The 22,256-nt window shown below is 41.0% G+C and overlaps 1 protein-coding gene across 1 annotated transcript in view; it reads left to right on the top strand.

Annotated features, from left to right (window-relative positions):
• HGFAC (HGF activator) overlaps nucleotides 1-22,256 on the top strand; it is a 55,191-nt gene that overhangs the window by 20,855 nt on the left and 12,080 nt on the right. The window contains exons 5-9 of the mRNA XM_031941928.1: nucleotides 8,027-8,149; nucleotides 10,537-10,668; nucleotides 14,769-14,879; nucleotides 18,731-18,905; nucleotides 20,407-20,492. Of these exons, the coding sequence (XP_031797788.1) occupies nucleotides 8,027-8,149; nucleotides 10,537-10,668; nucleotides 14,769-14,879; nucleotides 18,731-18,905; nucleotides 20,407-20,492 (627 nt within the window). The remainder of the gene's footprint in view (nucleotides 1-8,026; nucleotides 8,150-10,536; nucleotides 10,669-14,768; nucleotides 14,880-18,730; nucleotides 18,906-20,406; nucleotides 20,493-22,256) is intronic.

The following is a 22,256-nucleotide window of genomic DNA, read 5'->3' as shown; positions in this document are numbered from 1 at the left end:
TTCTTTATCTAAAACTGCCTGTTCATATTTTTTGACTATTTATCAATTGGAGAATAGCTTGTATTTTTATAAATTTGATTCAGTTTTCTATATTTTTGAAAAATTAGGCTTTTATCAGAGATACTTGCTATAAACATTATTTCCCAGCTTTCTACTTTCCTTCTAATCTTGGCTGCTCCTCTGTGGAGGAAAAAAAGTTTTTAATTTAATATTATCAAAATGACCTTTTTTGCCTATCTCTTATTTGAGTATAAATTCTTCTCCATACATCTGACAGGTTGACTATTTCTTGCTTTTCTAACTTTCATTTGATGAATCCTTTATATCATACATTTAGTGAGACTATAGCTTGCTAGAGATCACAGTAGATAGAGACCTGGAGTCAGGAAAATCTAAGTTCAAATCCAAATTCAGACACTTACCAGCTGCATGATCCTGGCATATAACTACTGCCTGCCTCGGTTTCCTCATTTGTAAAACAGGGAAAATAATAACTCTTACTTCTCAAGGTTGTGGTGAGGATCAAATATTTGTGATGTATTTTGTAAACCTTAAAGCATTATACAAATTTATATCTATATCAGTCCCAATCTTTCTGAACTACAGGCCTGTCAGTATCTCAAGCTCAAATTATCTAAAACAGAACTTAGCATCTCTCTCCTAAAATTAAGTTACTACCACCATCATCACCACCACCACTACAAACTTTCTGGTATTCTCACTTCCCACCTTCATCCTATCTTCTGTCTTTCCCTCCTCCACAGAGGACCTAACCTCCTTTTTTACAGAAATACTCTAGGTCATCTGTTGTAAGCTCACTTAGCTCATAGCTCAAAATCCTATATATTTTCTTTCATCATTTTCTTTGCAGCAATTGGTAAGGAGAGTTGACCCTTCTTGTTGAATACTATCACTTTACTTGTATCATTGATCTTATTACCTCCTGTATCCCTTGAGAATTGACTTAGAGAGAATTTCCAACTTCTTTTTAGTTCTCAATCTCCTTCTTCTGGTTCTTTTACAACTACCTACCCATATGCTCAGGCCTCCACCATTCCTAATAATGTTTTAAAAAGCAAACAGCTTTAATTGATCTTGTCTTCCCCTCAGGCGATTAACTTACAACTGTCCTGTTCTGTGCCAAGTTTCTATTCTTATTTTCTCTATATCCTCACCACTCACATGCTTCTCAACTTCTCACAACCAAATTTTCAATCCTATCATTTGACTGAAAGAACTCTTTCTGAGATTGCCAGGGAATCTCTTACCTGCTGAATCCAATGGCCTTCTCTCAGTTCTCATCCACTTGGACTGCTGTATTGTGGACTAGCCTTCCCTCCCTTTGGATACTCTGTCTTTCCTTAGCCTCCATGATGCTGATCTCTTGATTCCCCTCCTGTACTTTTTTCCTATTTATCACCAACCTTACACTGCCTAAACATGCCTGTCCCTCAAGTCCTTCTTCTCTTCTCTCTCTCTAGATTACCTTGCATTGATTTCATCAATTTCCATGATGTCAATGATCATTTCCACATAGATGACTTCCAAATCTATATATCAGCCCTAATCTCTTTCTGAATTACAGTCCTGCCTACACATGGATACCCTGTCAGTATCTCAAACTCAACTTATCTAAAACAGAATTCATCATTTCTCCCCTAAAATTAAGATCCTTCTCCAAATGTCCCCCATTCTGTTGAGTGTGAGTTGACTTGGTGGCTACAACATAGGACTTATAGGTAGGAAGACTCAAATTAAAATCCAGCCTCAGAAATTTACTAGCTTGTGATCCTGTAAGTCCTATGTTGTCGCTTTGAGTATTAAGATGACGGATTTATTTTAATTGCGAAAGCACTGGAGGATTTCTTTAAGGTCCATTAACGCTAAGTTTAGCCTGGTTCTGGGGATGAGGGATAAAGTGGGAGAGGAAGGGAAGAGAGAGAAGCGGGAGAGGGAATTTGGGAGGAAGGGAGGGAGGGAGAAAGAGAGAGAGACACACAGAGACAGAGAATGTACGTGCGCATGTGAATACGCGACACCCTTAGCCATTTGTGAGTCGACATTGCCATCCCATGGTCCAAGCTGAGAATGCACGCCGACTCACGTCAGGGACAGGGCTGTGGGAACAGAACGCACCTGCTGGACTTTTAAAGGGCCTGGACCCCAAGTTTTGGGGGGACTGCGTGTGCGCCTGTGTCCGTGTCAGCCCCACGGTGAGCCCGTATCTGTGCGCCCGCATCCCCTGCGCGCCCGCATCCCCTGCGCGCCCGCATCCCCTGTGCGCCCGTTTCCCTGTATCAGCCCCCACGGTGAGCCCGTATCTGTGCGCCCGCATCCACTGCGCTCCCAAATCCCCTGTGCGCCCGTTTCCCTGTCAGCCCCAAGGCGAACCCGTATATGTGCGCCCGCATCCCCTGTGCGCCCGCATCCCCTGCGCGCCCGCCTCCCCTGTGCGCCCGTTTCCCTGTATCAGCCCCCACGGTGAGCCCGTATCTGTGCGCCCGCATCCCCTGTGTGCCCGCATCCCCTGCGCGCCCGCATCCCCTGTGCGCTCGTTTCCCTGTGTCAGCCCCACGGTGAGCCCGTATCTGTGCGCCCGCATCCCCTGCGCGCCCGCATCCCCTGTGTGCCCAAATCCCCTGTGCGCCCGTTTCCCTGTCAGCCCCCACGGTGAGCCCGTATCTGTGCGCCCGCATCCCCTGCGCTCCCAAATCCCCTGTGCGCCCGTTTCCCTGTCAGCCCCCACGGCGAACCCGTATCTGTGCGCCCGCATCCCCTGCGCGCCCGCATCCCCTGTGTGCCCAAATCCCCTGTGCGCCCGTTTCCCTGTGTCAGCCCCACGGTGAGCCCGTATCTGTGCGCCCGCATGCCCTGCGCGCCCGCATCGCCTGTGTGCCCGCATCCCCTGTGCGCCCGCATCCCCTGTGTGCCCAAATCCCCTGTGCGCCCGTTTCCCTGTGCCAGCCCCACGGTGAGCCCGTATCTGTGCGCCCGCATCCCCTGCACGCCCGCATCCCCTGCGCGCCCGCATTCCCTTCGCGCCCGCATCCCCTGTGCGCCCGTTTCCCTGTCAGCCCCTACGGTGAGCCCGTATCTGTGCGCCCGCATCCCCTGTGTGCCCGCATCCCCTGTGCGCCCAAATCCCCTGCGCTCCCAAATCCCCTGTGCGCCCGTTTCCCTGTCAGCCCCCACGGTGAGCCCGTATCTGTGCGCCCGCATCCCCTGCGCTCCTAAATCCCCTGTGCTCCCGTTTCCCTGTCAGCCCCCACGGCGAACCCGTATCTGTGCGCCCGCATCCCCTGCGCGCCCGCATTCCCTGCGCGCCCGCATCCCCTGTGCGCCCATTTCCCTGTCAGCCCCTACGGTGAGCCCGTATCTGTGCGCCCGCATCCCCTGTGTGCCCGCATCCCCTGTGCGCCCAAATCCCCTGTGCGCCCAAATCCCCTGTGCGCCCGTTTCCCTGTGTCAGCCCCCACGGTGAGCCCGTATCTGTGCGCCCGCATCCCCTGCGCTCCCAAATCCCCTGTGCGCCCGTTTCCCTGTCAGCCCCCACGGTGAGCCCGTATCTGTGTGCCCGCATCCCCTGTGTGCCCGCATCCCCTGTGCGCCCGCATCCCCTGTGTGCCCGCATCCCTGTGCGCCCGTTTCCCTGTCAGCCCCCACGGCGAGCCCGTATCTGTGCGCCCGCATCCCCTGCGCGCCCGCATCCCCTGCGCGCCCGCATCCCCTGTGTGCCCAAATCCCCTGTGCGCCCGTTTCCCTGTGTCAGCCCCACGGTGAGCCCATATCTGTGCGCCCGCATCCCCTGTGTGCCCGCATCCCCTGTGCGCCTGTTTCCCTGTCAGCCCCCACGGTGAGCCCGTATCTGAGCACCCGCACCCCTCACGGCCATCCTGGGTGAACGTGGTCTGTGTTCAAACACCGTCTGTCCCGGGGCAGAGGAGAGGGCACCAGTGGGCAGTGTTCTGCCCGAGATGCTGGATTCCTTTGAACCCTGCTCTAGCGTCAGTTCCTCTGTGACCCTGGGAGAAAGCCTTTCCCCTCCTCAGTTTCCTTTCTGTAAGATGAGGTCAGTCTGGATTTTGAGTGAGAGGGGGCCTGGGCTCTGTTACTAAGTGACTCTCATCACTTACTTCTCCCTCCCCCCTTTGGTTTCCTCATCTATAAAATGGAGAGTTGGGATGATTGACCACTAAGGTCCCTTCCACCTCTAAGTCGGGGGTCCTCTGTATGGGAATGGAACTGGTGATGGGGCTTGTCCCGGGGTTGCCAGCATCCATCTGTATCTGAGTGTGTTTATCGCACACACCTGCATTTGTAAACAGCTTTGTGTGTGGACAATTGTGTGTGAGTCTGCCTTGTTTTCGTTTGAGTCAGTCATGGAATACTGGAACTAAATGGAAACTCACAGGGAACCTAGTTCAGTTGTTACCTGGGAGAAATCCCCTGTCTGGCATTTCTTGGTTAATTGGATGACTTCGAATTCCTGAGCTGTCAAAGAAGTTGGCCAGCGTTTTGGACTTCTGAGCTTGTATTTTTTTTTTTTTTTTCTGAGCAAACGTAAGACACCTGAGAGTAGATTTTGGCCTTTGTATGCTCCTGTGAGGCTGATGGATCATCCTATACCCAAATCCCAGAGATGGAAGTCTTTTAATCCAAAAAATATCAGAAAGCAGGACAGTACTAGAATATCACAAGAAGAGAGGTACAAATGTTCTCAACAATTTATCAGCCATGGAGAGCCTCCTAGGAATAAGACACTGGAGAACCTGGACAGTTCAAATTCCAGAATCCAGCCTTCTAGACAGAGAAAGGAAGTTTTTTTTTAATTTGATATTTTCTTTTTTTCCCATTACATGTAAAAACAAATTTTAACCTTCATTTTTAAAACTTTGAGTTGAAAGGAAGCTTCTTACCCAGTACCAGCCTCTTGGAGAGAGAAGAACTGACTCCTGAAGATGGAGAGGCAGCAGGCAGTTTAAACTAGCAATGTGAATTGAAAGAGCTGACCATTTCCTACCCTGTTACCTTAAGTTATTCAGACAGTACAATTAACTCAAGTGGAGGAGGTTTTTGATTAAGCTCCAGGAAGAAGGTTCTGTTTCCCTTTTAGAGTCTCCAGAGGAGTATCAGGGCTGTCTAGCTACCCAAGGTTTCTTGTCCTAGAGAAAGGCAGGGAGAAGATGGGTAGGAATTCCAGTTATTGGGGTAACATCCTAAATTGGGATGCCTTATGGGGGAGAAAGTGAGTCTTCCCACCAGAATGGTAGTTTATTGCAATATCAAGTTTATTTCTCTTCAAACGCAAGTCCAAACTACATCGTGGTGCTAAGAGTTTGGACAATTTTAGCATCTTGGGGGAAATTGGGACTTACCAGAGAGGAAGGAAGATTGTATAATTTATTTATGGATCACTGTATTTGTTTTCCGCACTTCTCCTGAAGACAGGAGGAACTAAATTCAAATGTGACCTCAGATGCTTAACACTTCCTGGCTGTGTAATCCTGGTCAAGTCATTTAACCCCGATTGCCTCAGCCAAAAAAAAGTTTAAATTTAAATTAAATAATTTATTTATAAACTAAATAAAATAAAATACATAGATTACAAAGGAAACTAGTTAGGTGGAATTGTAGTTATCATTCTATGCTAATAGAATATAGGCTGTCCTTATCCAATATATCAATTGTTAACTCAAGTGCTTGTACAGGAAAAGGAGACCCATTTAATCATATATAGGAAGTCATAGTCATAGTTATATTTCATCTATATTCTGACATTTCTGAGTAGAAATTTGGTGGAAGCAAAAGGGCCAAAGAGAAAATGTTCTGGGATGAATCAACTCTTACATTGAACTTGTTTTGTGTAAACTAATAGTCTGGGAGCCAGGTGACAGGTTACACTTATAAATAGAGTTCTGGCCTTCATTTAAAGACCAACAGGAATAAAAAATTTACTACCTCTTTTGAAGAGTTCTCTCTCTCTTTTTTTATGTGCTTGTGTATCCATGCTTTAGCCTCTAAGGGATGGTGTTAAAATGCACCTAGGTTAGACAACCCCCCTCTCCCCCCAATCTAGACATCCTTGTCTCTCCGTTGGTCCAGGTTCCAGCAAAAATGCTACTATTTAGGGGAAATTTGTCTTTGATGGCTCCCATAGTCACTGTCCTCCCACACATTGGCTCTTCCTTCTACCAGTGCTCAAAGCTCTCAACTAGACATCATCACTCTTCCCTTGGAACAAGTCACCCAATATTGAGGTGTTGAGTGGGACAGTATGATTATATTCCTCGTGTAATATACTTTAAAGCAGAGGTTCTTTTAAAAAATAGTATTTTTATTTTTTCAGATATATATAAAGACATTTTAAACATTCATTTTCTAAAATTCTGAGTTCTAAATTCTCTCCCAAGATGATAAGCAGTTTGATATAGGTTGTACACATATAACCATGTAAAACATTTCCATACCAGTCATGTTGTGAAAGAAGACACAGATCAATAATCCCCACAAAAAACACCCAATTAATGAAAAAAATAAATAAAATGAAAAAAAATGGAAAAAAATTTGATTTGCATTCAAATTCTATCTGTTCGTTCTCTGGATATTAACAACATCCTCATCAAGATCCTTTGGAGTTGTCTTGGCTCATGGTATTCCTGAGAATAGCAAAGTCATTCATGGTTGTTCATTGCACAATATTGTTATTATTGTGTACAGTGTTTTTCTGGTTCGATAGTACAGAAGTTCTTAATTTTTTCTGTGTTATGTACTTCTTGGGCAGTGTGGTGAAGCCCTTCCCATAATAATTGTTTAAAAATAGTATTCAAACTAAATAGTATTTAAATTTAGAGGCAGCTAGGTAGTGTAGTCACCAGTCCTGAAGTCAGGAGGATCTGAGTTCAAATATGAGCTCAGACATGGAACACTTCCTAGCTGGGTGACCCTGGGCAAGTCACTTAACCCCATTGTCTCAGGGGAAAAAAAGAGTTTAAATTAAATATTTTATTTATTAAATAAAATAAAATACAAAGAATTACAAAGGAAACTAGTTAGGTGGAATTGTAGTTATCAGTTAAAAAAAAAAACAAACAAGCTCATAAACTCTTGCTTTACAATATTGTAAAGATAATTACCCGTGAGAGACTTAGTAACTCCAATCGATATGAGTCACTACCATTCCAATATACTTTTGATGTAAAGTGCTATCCACCTCTAGGTAGAGTTGATGGACTCTACAGATTGAAGCACGTTTTTTCCTTTTCTTTTTCAGAATGTGGCTGATGCAGGAATAGATTTTATAAAATTTTAAAAGAATTATCATATTTCTTGTCTTCTTGATCAGATAAGGAGGGGGTGGAGGGAGGGAGAGAATGTGAAAATAAAAATAAAATGAAATTAAAAAATTAAAAACAAACAAAAGATCCCCTGCTTTAGAAGATTAAAAGATGCTAATGTTGGATTTTCTTCCATTTCAGAAGGTGAGTAAAGATGAGACGTTTCTGGTCAGAGAACCACAGTGTAATGGGAAGAGCGTGAAAATGGGTTTGAGTTCTGGTTTAAGTTATAAGATATGTGATCCTGAACAAGTCATTTCCTACCCCAATTTCCTCTGTAAAATTTAAGTCGATTCGATAAGCTTTTATTAAGTACTTCCTTTTTGCTCAGCACTCTGCCAGGGACTAGGTATCCCTAGGAAGTATCCTAACAAAGAAAGACATGGAATTTCCACTGCCTTTAAGGATCTTATATTCTACTGAGGTAGAAGGAATTGGGTGGTAGGATCACCAGGTCAATTCTAAAACTAAAGTCTATGAACCTATTTCTCCCATCTCACAAAGAGACAACTACCCCCTTCCTTGTGTTCCAACAAACCAGGTCTTTGAGATCTTTAAAGAAGGGTTTTCTGCATGAACAGAGCACCGTGTCTGGCCAGAAGTCGGCAGAATTTCCAGTTGATAGGCAATGTCTGAAAGGAGATGAAGCAGGAGAGAATGAGACTAAGGACAGACATCCCTGTGTCTTCCAGGCAGCCTGGATTACTGCGCCTCCAGCCCTTGCAGAAATGGAGGATCCTGCTCCAACTCCCAAGATGCTACTTCCTACCACTGTGCCTGCCCTGAGGAATTCACTGGCAAGGACTGCGAAATGGGTAAGGGGCCCCCTCCTCTCCCTCCCAGCCCCGAGGAACAACTTGGGCACCTGGAAATGATGAGCGGGGAAAAGAGAAGATGCTAGATTTCCGATGATAGAAGCAGATCAGTTCCACAAAGTAGGAAAAGCACTGGGTTGCAAAAGAAATATGAGTCATGACTCTTATTAGCTGCATACTTCCTGTGCCTCAGTTTCCCCATATATTTTTATTTTAATTTGGGGAATTGAGGGGGGGGTTTGGTCCATATCTGTAACTATATTTTGTGAGGGCCCTCCAACACCATTGAATACCAGTATAATTGGCAATTTATAGTCTTAACCTAGAGCAGAGAAATAACTCTAACCTTAAGCTCAAACCCCCTATCCACTAAGCAACACTGTCTCTTTGGCTCATGCAGGAGATAATTCTGGTAGAAGGAGCTCAATCTAGTATCTCTCAAATAATTATGACATCTTTATATTTGTGCCAACTCTTAAAATAAGTAACATTTTGGTTATCTGGATGATTTGGCAGTTAAAGCACTGGCATGGGGCTTGGGGATTTCTGAGTTTGAAACCTGCCTCAAATACTTAATAATTCTGTAACCCTCTCAGGCTCAGTTTTTCCATCTGCAAAATGGGTTACTAATAGCTTGTGATTGTGAAGATCAAGTAGGGTAACATATGTAAAACATTTTGTCGACCTTCCTATATAAATGACATCTATTATTATTGTTTTACCTTTAAAAAGTACATTATTCTTTGATCCTAGGACATAAACTCAGATTCTAGATAGAAATCTCTTTGGGACTCATCACTATACCTCCCTAAAATCATAGACCAGAGTCGATGCCTGATACTTCTTTTCAATGTAGAACTTTCGGACAAACATTTATTTTTGTTGTTATCATTGGCTTTCTGAGATGTCAAGTTTCTTATCTCTCAAACAAAAGATTTGGACTCTGTAAACTCAGAAGTCCCTTTCGGCTCTAATCTTAGGAAGTGATTTTTTTTTTATTTTTTAAAAAAATAACAGCTTTTTATTTTCAAAATACATGCAAAGATACTTTTCAATATTCACTCTTTTTTTTACATGACCAAACCTTTATTTTGCTGTACAAAAAGAATCAGACTCTGAAATATTGTACAATTAGCTTGTGAAGGAAATCAAAAATGCAGGTGGGCATAAATAGAGGGATTGGGAATTCAATGTAATGGTTTTTAGTCATCTCCCAGAGTTCTTTTTCTGGGTATAGCTGGTTCAGTTCATTACTGCTCCATTGGAAATGATTTGGTTGATCTCCTTGCTGAGGATGGCCAGGTCCATCAGAACTGGTCATCATATAGTATTGTTGTTGAAGTATATAATGATCTCCTAGTCCTTCTCATTTCACTCAGCATCAGTTCATGTAAGTCTCTCCAAGGCTCTCTGTTTTCATCCTGTTGGTCATTTCTTACAGAACAATAATATTCCATAATATTCATATACCACAATTTATTCAGCCATTCTCCAACTGATGGACATCCATTCAGTTTCCAGTTTCTAGCCACTACAAAAAGGGCTGCCACAAACATTTGTGCACATACAGGTCCCTTTCCCTTCTTTATAATCTCTTTGGGATATAATCCCAGTAGTAACACTGCTGGATCAAAGGGTATGCACAGTTTGATAACTTTTTGAGCATAGTTCCAAATTGTTCTCCAGAATGGTTGGATTCGTTCACAACTCCACCAACAATGCATCAATGTCCTAGTTTTCCCGCATCTCCTCCAACAATCATCATTATTTTTTCCTGTCATCTTAGCCAATCTGACGGGTGTGTAGTGGTATCTTAGAGTTGTCTTAATATGCATTTCTCTAATTAATAATGACTTGGAGCATCTTTTCATATGACTAGAAATAGTTTCAATTTCTTCATCTGAGAATTGTCTGTTCATATCCTTTGACCATTTTTCAATTGGAGAATGGCTTGATTTTTTATAAATTAGAGTTAATTCTCTATATATTTTGGAAATGAGGCCTTTATCAGAACCTTTGACTGTAAAAATATTTTCCCAGTTTATTGGTTCCCTTCTAATCTTTTCTGCATTAGTTTTGTTTGTACAAAAACTTTTCAGTTTGGTATAGTCGAAATTTTCTATTTTGTGATCAGTAATGATCTCTAGGTCTTCTTTGGTCATAAAGTCGGAAGTGATGATTTTGACTAAGAGAAATAAATCGTCTGAATTTGACTGCCGGGTTGATTTGTTTTTAACTATCCTTCAATGATATGTTCACTGATGGGATCAGCTTCTGCTTTTTCTGGGGAAGGGGTCTAGCAAGAGGAAAAATAAGGGTCGATGCTATTAGGACAGGATCTGGCTTATTTTTGCTCATAACTTCTATGTCTTTCTCCTCCTGAACAGAGAAATGCTTTGATGAAACCCGTTATGAGTACTTTGACATCGATGAAAGCTGGGCTCGCATCCATCAAGGGGTTGTAGAGTGGTGCAATTGCTCCAAGGGTCACATTGAGTGTGAGAAGATCCGATATACAGGTAGCCCGGTTTCCCCCATCCTCCCATCCCTCCCCCAAACTGGCAAAGGTGGAACTGAGCAAATTTGAGAGGGAGGGAGCTGTTGCTGTGAGAGGATAAATAGTGGGAAGATGACCCAAATGGACCATGGAAACAAACACCAAATAATGTTAGAACTATACAGGACTTTAGAAAACTTTTGTTCTCAGTATCTTCATATTGTTAAAAAACGATTGAGTTTTTGCTCACATGGGTTATATTTATAGCTATTTACTATATTAGAAATAAAAAATAATTTTGAATTTGTAGACCCTCTGAAAAGGTTTCAGAGACCCCAACAATTCTTTGGACGACACTTTGAGGACCACTGAAACAGAGCATGCTAGAGATGGAGTTAATTGATTTTAGAATATTTCCAACAGACAACTAGAAAGGACTTTAGATGTGCCACTAGGTGGCACTGCGGGAAAGCACACCTGGCTACCTGGTCTTCCATGATCCTAGTGTGATCAGGTTTATGCTGATTGCCGCTCACCTGCTGATTCCTCCTGGGAAAGAGTCCTAGATCTGGTGCCCAGGACTGAGACTTGAATTCTGGCTGTAGAGACATAAACCTCTACTGGCCTTTTGACATCATCTTTACTTAAAATGGCAAATCTTTTTCTTCCATTCACAAAATTCTGTGAATCAAACACTTCTATTTAAACATCATTATCTCAGTAAATAGCTTAATTGGGTAAAATAGAAGGGTAATGTAAAACAGAATCATTATTATGCTGTTCCCTCTCCTTCACCAGAGTCTCCAGGAAAACACCCAGGATTCTAGAGGTTTTGTGAGTCAGAACAATATCTCTTTATTTATTTATTTAATAGCCTTTTATTTACAGGATATATACATGGGTAACTTTACAGCATTAACAATTGCCAAACCTCTTGTTCCAATTTTTCACCTCTTACCCCCCCCCCCCAGATGGCAGGATGACCAGTAGATGTTAAATATATTAAAATATAAATTAGATACACAATAAGTATACATGACCAAAACGTTATTTTGCTGTACAAAAAGAATCAGACTCTGAAATATTGTACAATTAGCTTGTGAAGGAAATCAAAGATGCAGGTGTGCATAAATATAGGGATTGGGAATTCAATGTAATGGTTTTTAGTCATCTCCCAGAGTTCTTTTTCTGGGCATAGCTAGCAGAACAATATCTCAAGAAGTACTGTTAATGTGCTTACTTTTACTAGTCAGCACAGGGATATAGTGAGTTCAAAGTTTAACAAAATTTAACAAATTTAACAAAATAATTTAACAATTTAACAAATAATTTAATCTAACAAAATAATATGGCAATAAAAATAACAGCAGAAAATTTCTTCTATTAACCCTTGATTTCTCTATCCCACAAATACATGCACAATTAATAAGAAGTGTGGACAGGCATGGGATGATGCATGGGGCACATACAAATGATGGAGATGAGGGACCAAAGCATATGTGGGGAGGAATGATTTATGCCTCAAATGCTACTTTCTGCTGTGCCTCATTCCAGTTAGATGTCACTTCTCTACTGCTCCCTGGCAAATATTACATGGCAACTCTTCCTTGTTGGGCATCGTATTCTGTTCATCTGATATACTTTGAAGAGATTCAGTTGCCTTCAGGTTCACACAAGCCCCATTCAACATACATTATTGATTAGATTGATCCAATTTAATCCAATAAACATTTAGTAAACACCTACAAAATGCTAGATACTGTTTTAAGCACCAGAGATACAAATAAAAAGACAATGCTTGTCCACAAGGAGCTTATAATCTAATGGAAAAACTGGAAAATGGGAGGGGGCCACTAAGGAGTCTCATGTTCTGTGGGATGTCCAAGTCAAGCAAAGCTGCCAATGGAAAGGAATATAAGAAGTTTTTCCAACAAGATCATTCAGCCGTCATCCTGCATCCATTGGGATGTGTTGTGATTAAGTAAGCTTCTGTAGGGAAGGGCTCTAGCTCAGCTACAGTCTCCAGCGGAGATGCTGCTATCTTCAGGACCATCAACCACTTTGTCTTCCATCCGCTGGGGAATTTTGTGATTAGTAAACATGTCTCCTGAAGGGGAGAAGTACAGCTTTCTTTTTTTCCCAATAGTATTTTATTTTTCCAATTATATGTAAAGAGAGTTTTCAACATTCATTTTTGTAAGATTTTGAGTTCTAAATTTTTTTCCTTCCTCCCCAAGATATCAAGCAATCTGATATAGGTTATACATGTACAATCATTTTAAATATATTTCCATATTAGTCTTGTTGTGAAAGAAGGATCAAAATGAAAGGGAAAAAACCACAAAAAAGAAAAAGCATACAAAAAGGTGAAAATCTCCACAGTTTCCTCTCTAGATGCAGATGCCATTTTCCATCTCAAGTGTACTGTAATGGTTTCAGATCACTGTGCTGCTGAGAAGAACCAAGTCTGTCATAGTTGATCATCACATGATCTTGCTGTTACTGTGCACAATGTTCTCCTGGTTCTGCTCACTTCACTCAGCATCAAGAACTACAGCTTTCTGTGGAAGGATGCTCACAAAAAAATAGAAGATCCTCAGACTTAGATAATTTCTCTTTTTTGAACTCTTCTTTGAGTTATCTACCCTTTTTCCTATCCATTCTGAATCCTTAGTTCAACTATAATAGCACTCAGTCAGTCATTGCACACTTACTATGTGTCAGGAGCTGTGCTAAATACTAGGGATACAAAAAAAGATAATAGAAATTCAATCTAGCTTTTAATTCTTCTCATTCCACTGGACTGAGATACATAGCTCCAGCACTATACTTCCTTAAATGGAAAAGGAAATGGTGAAACTATGGTGAGAAAAATATTTTTATTTTTCCTTCTAATGCTCCAGTTTTCTATGTAAATGACAAGACCTGGGGGTGGCTGAAGAAGACTGGAAAGACTCATGAGTTCTGAACCACGTCCTTTCTCATCTACTTTCTTTATGCATAAACCACAGACTTGTCTCTGTCTGGTCTGAAATCTTAATGAATATTGATTTTACATCCTACTCAATCCCCAGGCACTCAGTCCTTCCCATAGAAAGAAACCTCTTTAACCTGGAGCCCTTATAACTTTCTGTATTTATCTTTCTCCTCTCAATCCCACTGGCTCCTGGAAATTTACTGTGTTTTCCTGGACTTCCTACTTCCCCATAAAAGGGACTGGAACATGAACCCATATTGTCTTACTCCAAAGACATTGGTCCTTTCTCTTTATCATATTGGGATTCAACTTTTAAGTTCTCTTTATCTCAAAATGATCCCATCCTTTCCCTTTTCTGCCACAAATATTTCCCCTAATGCCTTGATCTAAACAATCTGATAAATTAATCCATAGTAACACATCAATGTGGAAAGTGGTTTTTCTGTGGTCAAGGGAGGGCTTGGAACAAGAAATGTCCAGAAAGGACAATGCTGAGCCCAAAGAATGAAGTTCTAATGGTGGAATTTCAGGCCTTTCCCCAGACTGAGAAGCATATTTAGGAAGGGGTGACTTTTCCCCATATAGATAATGCTTTTCCAGTAAAGTAGAAAATCTGTTGTCGTGGATCATCCATCCAAGAAATATTTTTAAGGGACTATGCTTTGGGCTAGGGACACATCAATGAAAAATGGCCAAGTTCCTGCCTTTAAGGAGTTCATTATCTACTAGAAAGACATACAAAAATGGACATAATCCCTGTTACAATATGGTACATATTCAATTACAGTTTACACAGACTGGTAGAAGATATTTGAAAGAAAGAGGGATCATCTGAAACTGAGGGGTTGGGGAAGGCTTCAAGCAGATGGAACCTAACATGGGCATTGAAGAAATGGAAGGATTCTAACAGATATTTGTTTGTGTGTAGGAGGGATGGGAGCGGTACCTGTACAAGCCAGGGAAGTGGAGGGGAGGTGAGGGGGGAGAAAGCAGGATCAAGGGACTGGATGGGAGGTGAGAGAGGCTCCTATCAATGGGTCTATCCTGTAGCCTTATTGAGAATCTTAGAATAGAGAAAAAAGAAATTCTAGGAGAATTCAAGTGATTCCTGCTCTAATAGGTCTTTCATCCACTCTTATCTGCAGCCTGTGTGAATAACCCATGCCTCCATGACAGTGTCTGTAGAATGATTGTCTCCACTGGGAAGACCATCTGTGCTTGTGAAGGGCTCTATAGAGGGAAATACTGCAACATTGGTAAGTCAAGGTGCAAGCCAAAGAATTGTCTGCCTTTCATAGAACGTTCAAGATGGAATGGACTGTAGAACATAGAAGTCAGCACTGTGAGGGACTTTAGAACAGAGGACATTAGAGTTGGATAGTACCTTAGTACATAAGACATGGAATGTCAGAGCTGAAAGAGGTCTTAGAACCTAGAACATCAGAAGCAGAAAGAAACTTAGAACATAGGGCAGTAGAACTGAAAGGGACCAGAGAACAGAGAATGTCTGAGACAGAAGGGAACTTAGAACATAGACCACCATAAGAGCTCAGAGGTACTTTGGAGCATGGAAAACAGAATATCAGAACTTAAAGAGGACTTAGAACATTGGACATGAGAACTGGAAGGGATAATAGGACCTAGAACATCAGAGCCAGAAGGGAACTTAGAACATAGAAAATAGGCTATCAGATCTGGAAAATAGAATATCAGAACTGGATGAAGATTTAGAACACAGGACATGGGAACTGGAAGGGATAATAGGATCTAGAACATGAGAGCCAGAAGGGAATGTAGAACATTGAAAATAGAATATCAGAACTTAAAGAGGATTTAGAACATAGGTCATGAGAACTGGAAGGAATAATAGGACCTAGAACATCAAAATCAGAAAGAAACTTAGAACATAGATTATAGGCTATCAGAACTGAAAAGGAGTATGGAAAATAGAATAACAGAGCTGGAAGAGACTATAGGCCCTAGGAAATTAGAGCTGAAAGAGACCAGAGAATCTAGAACATCAGAGACAGAAGGTAACTTAAGAACATAGACTATCAGAGCTGAAATGGATTTTGGAGCATACAAAAATAGAGTATCAGAACTGGAAGAAGATTTAGAACATAGGATGTTAGAACTAGAAGGGAACCTAGAACTTAGAACATCAGTTCCCAAAGGGAACTTCAAACACAGAACATAGGCTATCAGAGCTGAGAAGGTCCTTAAAATATGAAAAATAGACTATCTATAGAAAGAGCTATAGAATATAGACAGTAGGAACTAGAAGAAACTTTAAAACTTAATAGGGTTATGGTGTCTGAACCAAGCAGTAAAAAGTGATTCCTCAGTATAACTGAGTCTCAGGCAGGACCCCTAGGATAGTAAGAGGAGCAGGGGAAAGTTGAATCTGGAAGAAACTCACCTGGGTTGTGCTTGCCAGGAGGAAGGGTGATAACCATTTGGTAACTTCCTGTTTTAGTTAATTATTTTTTGCCAGTGAAATGCTAAGATTAGTTGTTTCTATACTATAGAAGGGCTCAATTTAATTCAATCTGAGTACCCCAGAAGAAAGCCCTGATCACCCCATCCTCTTTACAACTCCTGAAATACAGTGCTGTAGCTGAAAAAATCTATGTGTAGAAGGTTAGTTGGAAAAAAAACCCCTAAAAATATCTAGTCTACCTTCTTCCTTTTATGGAGGGGCAAATGAAGGTACAAAAAGGAGTATGGTACAGTGGAAGGAACAGTGACTCTCTAGTCAAAGGACCTGGGTTCAAATCTCACCTCTGAAGCTTACTATCCATATGATGTTGAACAAGTTACCAAATTTCCTTAGGTGTCAGCTTCCTCATCTACGAGGTGGTTAAATTAGACATTCTCTGAGACTTCTTCTGGTTCTATGACCCTAGAAGCTCAAGATCACAAAGTAATTTAGAAACAGAGTCTGAACTGGACCCTGTGAAGCCTGATTCTTAGACTATAGACAGATTCCTAAGACAGAATCCCTGCCCAAGGGGAGTTTATAGTCTAGCTAGAAAGACAAGACTCGAATACAGGAAATACTAAGAGAATAGTACCAAACACTCCTATGATAAGGAAAAGGTAGGATGTCTGAAGCAAAATATAAAAGCTACTGGAGAAAGGTCAGTGTAAGTGTGATTGTTACTGAGTCAAATTAAGGGATGGATGGTAGATTGAGACTGAAGGGGGACCTGGGTTCTTAGTTCTTGTTCTGTTACTTTGCTATGTAACTTTGAGAATGAAACGTCTGAGATAGAAGGACTAAGCTACAGAAATATCCCAGAGGGTTGCAGGGATCACATATAAAGAATTACTATCCAGGTATGTTCAGTGGGGAAGACAGACAGACGTAATATTCATGGAATCATGTCTATAAAGCAATGCAAACAACAATAGTAGCTGCATTAGAATCCGGGTTTTACTTTTCTTCTCTGTAGAATGAAAGAAAAATCTAAGACCTCTAAGTTTATTCCAGTTCTGAAATTCTGTATTTTAAGATTAATTTTGGTTTCTGGTAAAATTCTTATATATATGATCGAAGGAATAAAATTTGTGAGTATTTTACAAAAGGAAAAGGTGATCACTGAGGTGTTCCTAAGGAACAGGTCACGGCAGATCAACATCATTGTGTTTTTGATAGAATTACTAGACTGATGATAATGCTATAGATGTAGTTTATTAAGTTTTAGTAAAGCAATAAAAGTTTTTAAAAATTCTAAATTCAAAAGTGATAAAAATAATCAAATAAACATGTAAAATAAAGAGAAAATTCTTGCATAAACCCTCATCATTTAACAAGGTAGAACCAAATGAATTAGCAAGCAATAAACAAGCACAAGATATTGCTGTCCTATATCCCTTTCCAGTTCTGTATTAAGTTCTATTAATTTCTGAATTTACTTGCTTGGTTGCTTCCTTCCTACCTTTCTTTCTCACCCTTCTTTCTTACTCCATCTTTCATTCTTTCTTTCCTTCCTTTCTTATAGGATTTCAATAAAACTATGTGTAATCCTTGTTCTCAGCAAAACATTTGACAATATCTCTCATGCTGCTAGAGAACAAAAGTGAGGGAGATGGGTCATTTCAGATAGATGGATGCAGAGCTAGTTAAGTAATCAGTTACAAAGAGTAATTATGAATGTCAGTATCAACTTGAAGATCTCTAGTGGGGTGCCTCAAGGATCTGTCCTTCACCCTCTGTTGTTCAGCCTTTCTAGAAATGAGCTAAATGAAACAAATAAAAGGTTTATCATTTTTGTAGATTATACCCAGCTGGGAGAAATTGCTAACACATTGGATGACAAGTTAAAAAAAATCCCATTTTATTAGCTAGAAAATGAGCTCAACCTATTAAAGCGGAATTTAATAGAGTAAAAAATAACATTCTATATTTGAGTTCCCAAAAACAAAAAAAAATTGGGTGTGGGGAGTAGGTTCAATGCAAAGAAAAACTGCATTAATTAGAACTATCTGGAAATGGAATGGGCTGCCTCAGGAAATAATGGGACCTCCCTCTGTCAAACAAACATTGTGTGATGACTTGTTGGAGATATCAAAAGTGGAATCTTTGGGGTTTGCAGATTGGATGGAATAACTTCTGAGATCTCTTCCATTTCCAATATTCTGTGTGTTTCGGCAAATATTTCTTCTAGCTCTAATGTTCTATGTTCTTTGTTTTAAGGTCCCTTCCAACTCTAGCATTCTATCTTCCAAAGTTCTAGTTCCAGTTCTAACATCTTATGTTTTATGGTCCAAGAACTCTCCTTGACTTTATCTGATTCTATGAAGGAAGGTCAGTAAGATGCAAGGTCAATCAGCCAATAAATATTTTTTAAAAATTAACTATGTGCTAGACATTGTGCTCAGCATTGGGGATACAAAATGACAACAGAGAATCTCTGCTCTCAAAGAGCTCAGATGCTCAGAGGTAGGTTTCAGTTCAGATGAAGTCTCTTAGCTTGAATTCCCAGACCTATTAAGTGGGATGAGGAATTGGGAAGCCCCCTCCATAGCCTTCTCAAGCTTGCAAGAGGAGATGGAGGGTGGATTCCATGTTGGCTGGTGTTCAGCCGGTATTTCCTGCCCTCAGTTCCTAGGGAGACCTGTTACTTAGGGAATGGCACAGAATATCGGGGTATTGCCAAGAAGACCATCTCGGGTCAGAACTGTTTGCCCTGGAATTCAGATGTGCTGTATCAAGAGCTCCATGTGGATAGTGTAGAGAAGGCTGTACATCTGGGGCTGGGCCCTCACTCCTACTGCAGGTGAGTGTTCACCTAAGTCTGTCCCATATGACCAAAACTCTTCAGAGTCTCTCTTACTCTCATCCCTTTTTCTCTGCAAATAGAAAAGCCACTGACCTTGGGGAAGGGAGAAGCTGTGTCATAGTCAGAGACCTTCTGTTGGAATAACTTCTCATTTCAATTTCCTCATCTTTAATATGGATAATCATATCTGTACCACCAACTCCTTAGTGATATCTAAGGGTGAGCTGTTATAAGAGATAGCCTGGGGTCTTGGAAACAATTTAGAAGCTAGATTCAGGAGACCAGAGTTCATATTCTGGTTCTTTTTTTTTTAGTCATATGTTCCAGGACAATTTAAATGTTGCCTGGGTGCTAAGGGATCCTGGTTGACCCACCCCATCCAGGAACAATGGTAGATTTCATTTTAGTCATAATTCAAAACTGGAAAGTGTCTGGGAGGAAAGTGTATTTTTGTCCATCAGCAAGGGAATTGACCAGACAGATAATGGAGATGTCCTGAATATGAATAAGAGACCCTTAAAGAAATTGTACACTCCCTTACAATAATTAGCAAAATTTAAGTCTAAGCTTTTACTAATACTCCCTCTCCCTCTTGTGGCTTTTAGGGTATTTATGTTAGCTAAAAAGATATGGATACAATCACAATCATTTTAAGCCCTCCAGTTACCAAGCCTTGCTAACATAAAAAAAAGTTTAGCTCTCTGCCTTAACTTACATTTATATCTTTTTTAGTTAACTCCTTTGTAGTTGAGACAAGACTCAGGTTGCTGCAAACGTTTGGATAATGAATTTGGGTATCTATAATTATGAAATATAATTTTTTGACTAATAGATGATATTACAGGATCTTCAGATAAATAGTCATTAGCTTGAATCTTCTATTCCTTCTACTTTCCTTTCCTCACTATATGGGATTGAGGACTTTCCTTGATCTCACTTTTATCCACCAGAGCTCAGTCTTACCTTTTCTTTCTTCTATCCCAAGTTGCCCCTGGGCTGCTGATTCACTTTCCAGCTTGACCCCGCTCTTTCCTCCTTGTTTCCAATCCCTTGAATCTCTCTCTAGTTCCTAAATAGTTCAAGATGACAAGTTCTGAACTGTACATTTTATAAATTTCCTAGGATGTGACCAAGTCTCTTACCTAATGTCTTTTATTGATTTAAAACAGAACCTGTTCTCACATTATGATTGATTATACTCACACATACACCCCAGTTTAAGCTGAATGCTAAGGTTCTTAACCTTTTTGTGGGTTCTGTGACCTGTTTTCTAGGGCATAACCTTCTATTATTCAGCATTTCACTAGAAAATGTAGGGATTCGTTCCCATAAGCCTTTTCATGGCTCCTGGTTCTCACAGCTATTCCTCTTTGCTGGTACAGGGGGAGTTTAGCTCTAGCCCCTGTGCCCCTGCTCTTATTCTTCAGGGATGGAGGGGCTGAGAGGATGGGGAGCCGTGGCTCCCAGAGCCTCCCTGATTGTCTCTTTCTTGTGTCAGAAATCCCGACAGCGATGAGAAGCCTTGGTGTTACATCATGAAGGACAACACTCTCTCCTGGGAGTACTGCAACATCTTCTCCTGCGGTAGGTGGGCTCTGAGCCAGGCAGAGGAGAACCGCTGGTGTTTTAGCTCACGGCCATGAGGCACGGTATCATCCAGTCCCACAAAGGAAAAAAACCCAAACAGAATGCCAGAAGATGCGTTCTCAGAAGCTGATGTAGGGTTTTTTTTTTTTTTTTTTTTTATCCCACTGGTGGTGTTCTCACTGAGGACAGTCTTAGGAAAGGTCTAGGAAATAGGAATAACATGTTTATCTTGCTTTATACCCAGGAGTATGCTGGTAAATGTTTAACAACAGGCTCTCTCTTATTTATTTTATTGTATTTTCTTTTTCCAAATACAACAAGCTCTCCAATAAGGTAGGGCATTTTTTTTTTGGCTGAAGCAATTGGGGTTAAGTGACTTGCCCAGGGTCACACAGCCAGGAAGTGTTAAGTGGCTGAGGTCAGATTTGAACTCGGGTCCTCCTGACTTCAGGGCTGGTGCTCTATCCACTGTACCACCTAGTTGCCCCTACAGGACATACTTTTAATTTTAATCTGCATTGTGAACATTTTTTCCATCACTTTTTAAACTCCAGGCAGTCAAAAATAATAAATCAGAGTCCAATTTGTGGTACCCACTGATTTTTATAGGGCAAATGCTCATGGTGAAAATTTAACAATTGGCTCCAACATATACCTGTTTACATGACTTCATTTTTCATTCTCTCATTTGGCTCTGTGAAGATGGCAGGGGTTAGGGGATGGATTATGATGCCTGGAGGGGAATAAATAATAGAAGGAACCTTAAACTCAGACATGGGTTAAAGTCCAGCTCTGCTCCCTACTAAGCTGTTGGGCCATGAATCATAGAAACACAAATATGGGAGAACCTAAGAGGTCCCTCAGCCCAGTCCACCCACACCCAAAGCAGGAGTCCCACCTACAGAATTCCCGACAAGTGGCAAGGAATGTTTGAAGATTTTCAGTGACAAGGAACTCACTAATTAGGAAGATTTTACTTGTGTTTAACTAAAATCTGCCTCTTTGGAACACCTTGTCTTGTCCTTTAGAGCTAAGTAAAACAGGTCTAAAGCCTGTGACAGTTGTTATTAAATCATTTGAATTGTATTTAACTGTTCATGACCCCATCTGGGGTTTTCTTGTAGAAGATACTGGAGTGATTGGCCATTTTCTTCTCCATCTCATTTTACAGATGAGGAAACTGAGGCAAACAGGATTAAATGACTTGCTCCCAATTCAGAAGTGTCTGAGGTCAGATTTGAACACAGGAAGATAAGTCTTGACTCTAGACCTGGTGCTCTGTGCATTATTATGCATATATATATATATATATATATATATATATATATATATCTCAAGGCAATTGCAGTTAAGTGACACACAGCTAGGAAGTATTAAGTGTCTGTGGCTGGATTTGAATTCTGTATATTTCAGTTTCCTCAACTTAGAATAGTACCCATTTGCCAAAGTTATTGTGAGCTCCAGCTACGACAATGTTTGTAAAATGCTTAGCATAGTACATAGTTAGTCCTTAATACTGATTTCCTTTCCCTTTCTTCTTTACATGTCATTTCATTTGATCCTCACAGCAATTCTGTGAGATAGATGCTAATAGGACCCCCATTTTACATTTCAGGAAACTGAGGCAAATAGAAATTAAGTGACTTATTCAAGGCCATACAACTGAGTGTCTGAAGCAGAATTTGAATTCACAACTTTGTGACACCAAGTCTATCCAATGAGCCACCTCATTCCCTTCAATCCGTCCTAAGGTTTTCAGTC

Source organism: Sarcophilus harrisii, chromosome 6 (genome assembly GCF_902635505.1).
Source record: "Sarcophilus harrisii chromosome 6, mSarHar1.11, whole genome shotgun sequence".
In the NCBI taxonomy this organism is placed as follows: Eukaryota; Metazoa; Chordata; class Mammalia; order Dasyuromorphia; family Dasyuridae; genus Sarcophilus; species Sarcophilus harrisii.
The sequence above is the reverse complement of the archived record's forward strand: the minus strand, read 5'-3'. Positions and strand labels throughout refer to the sequence as shown.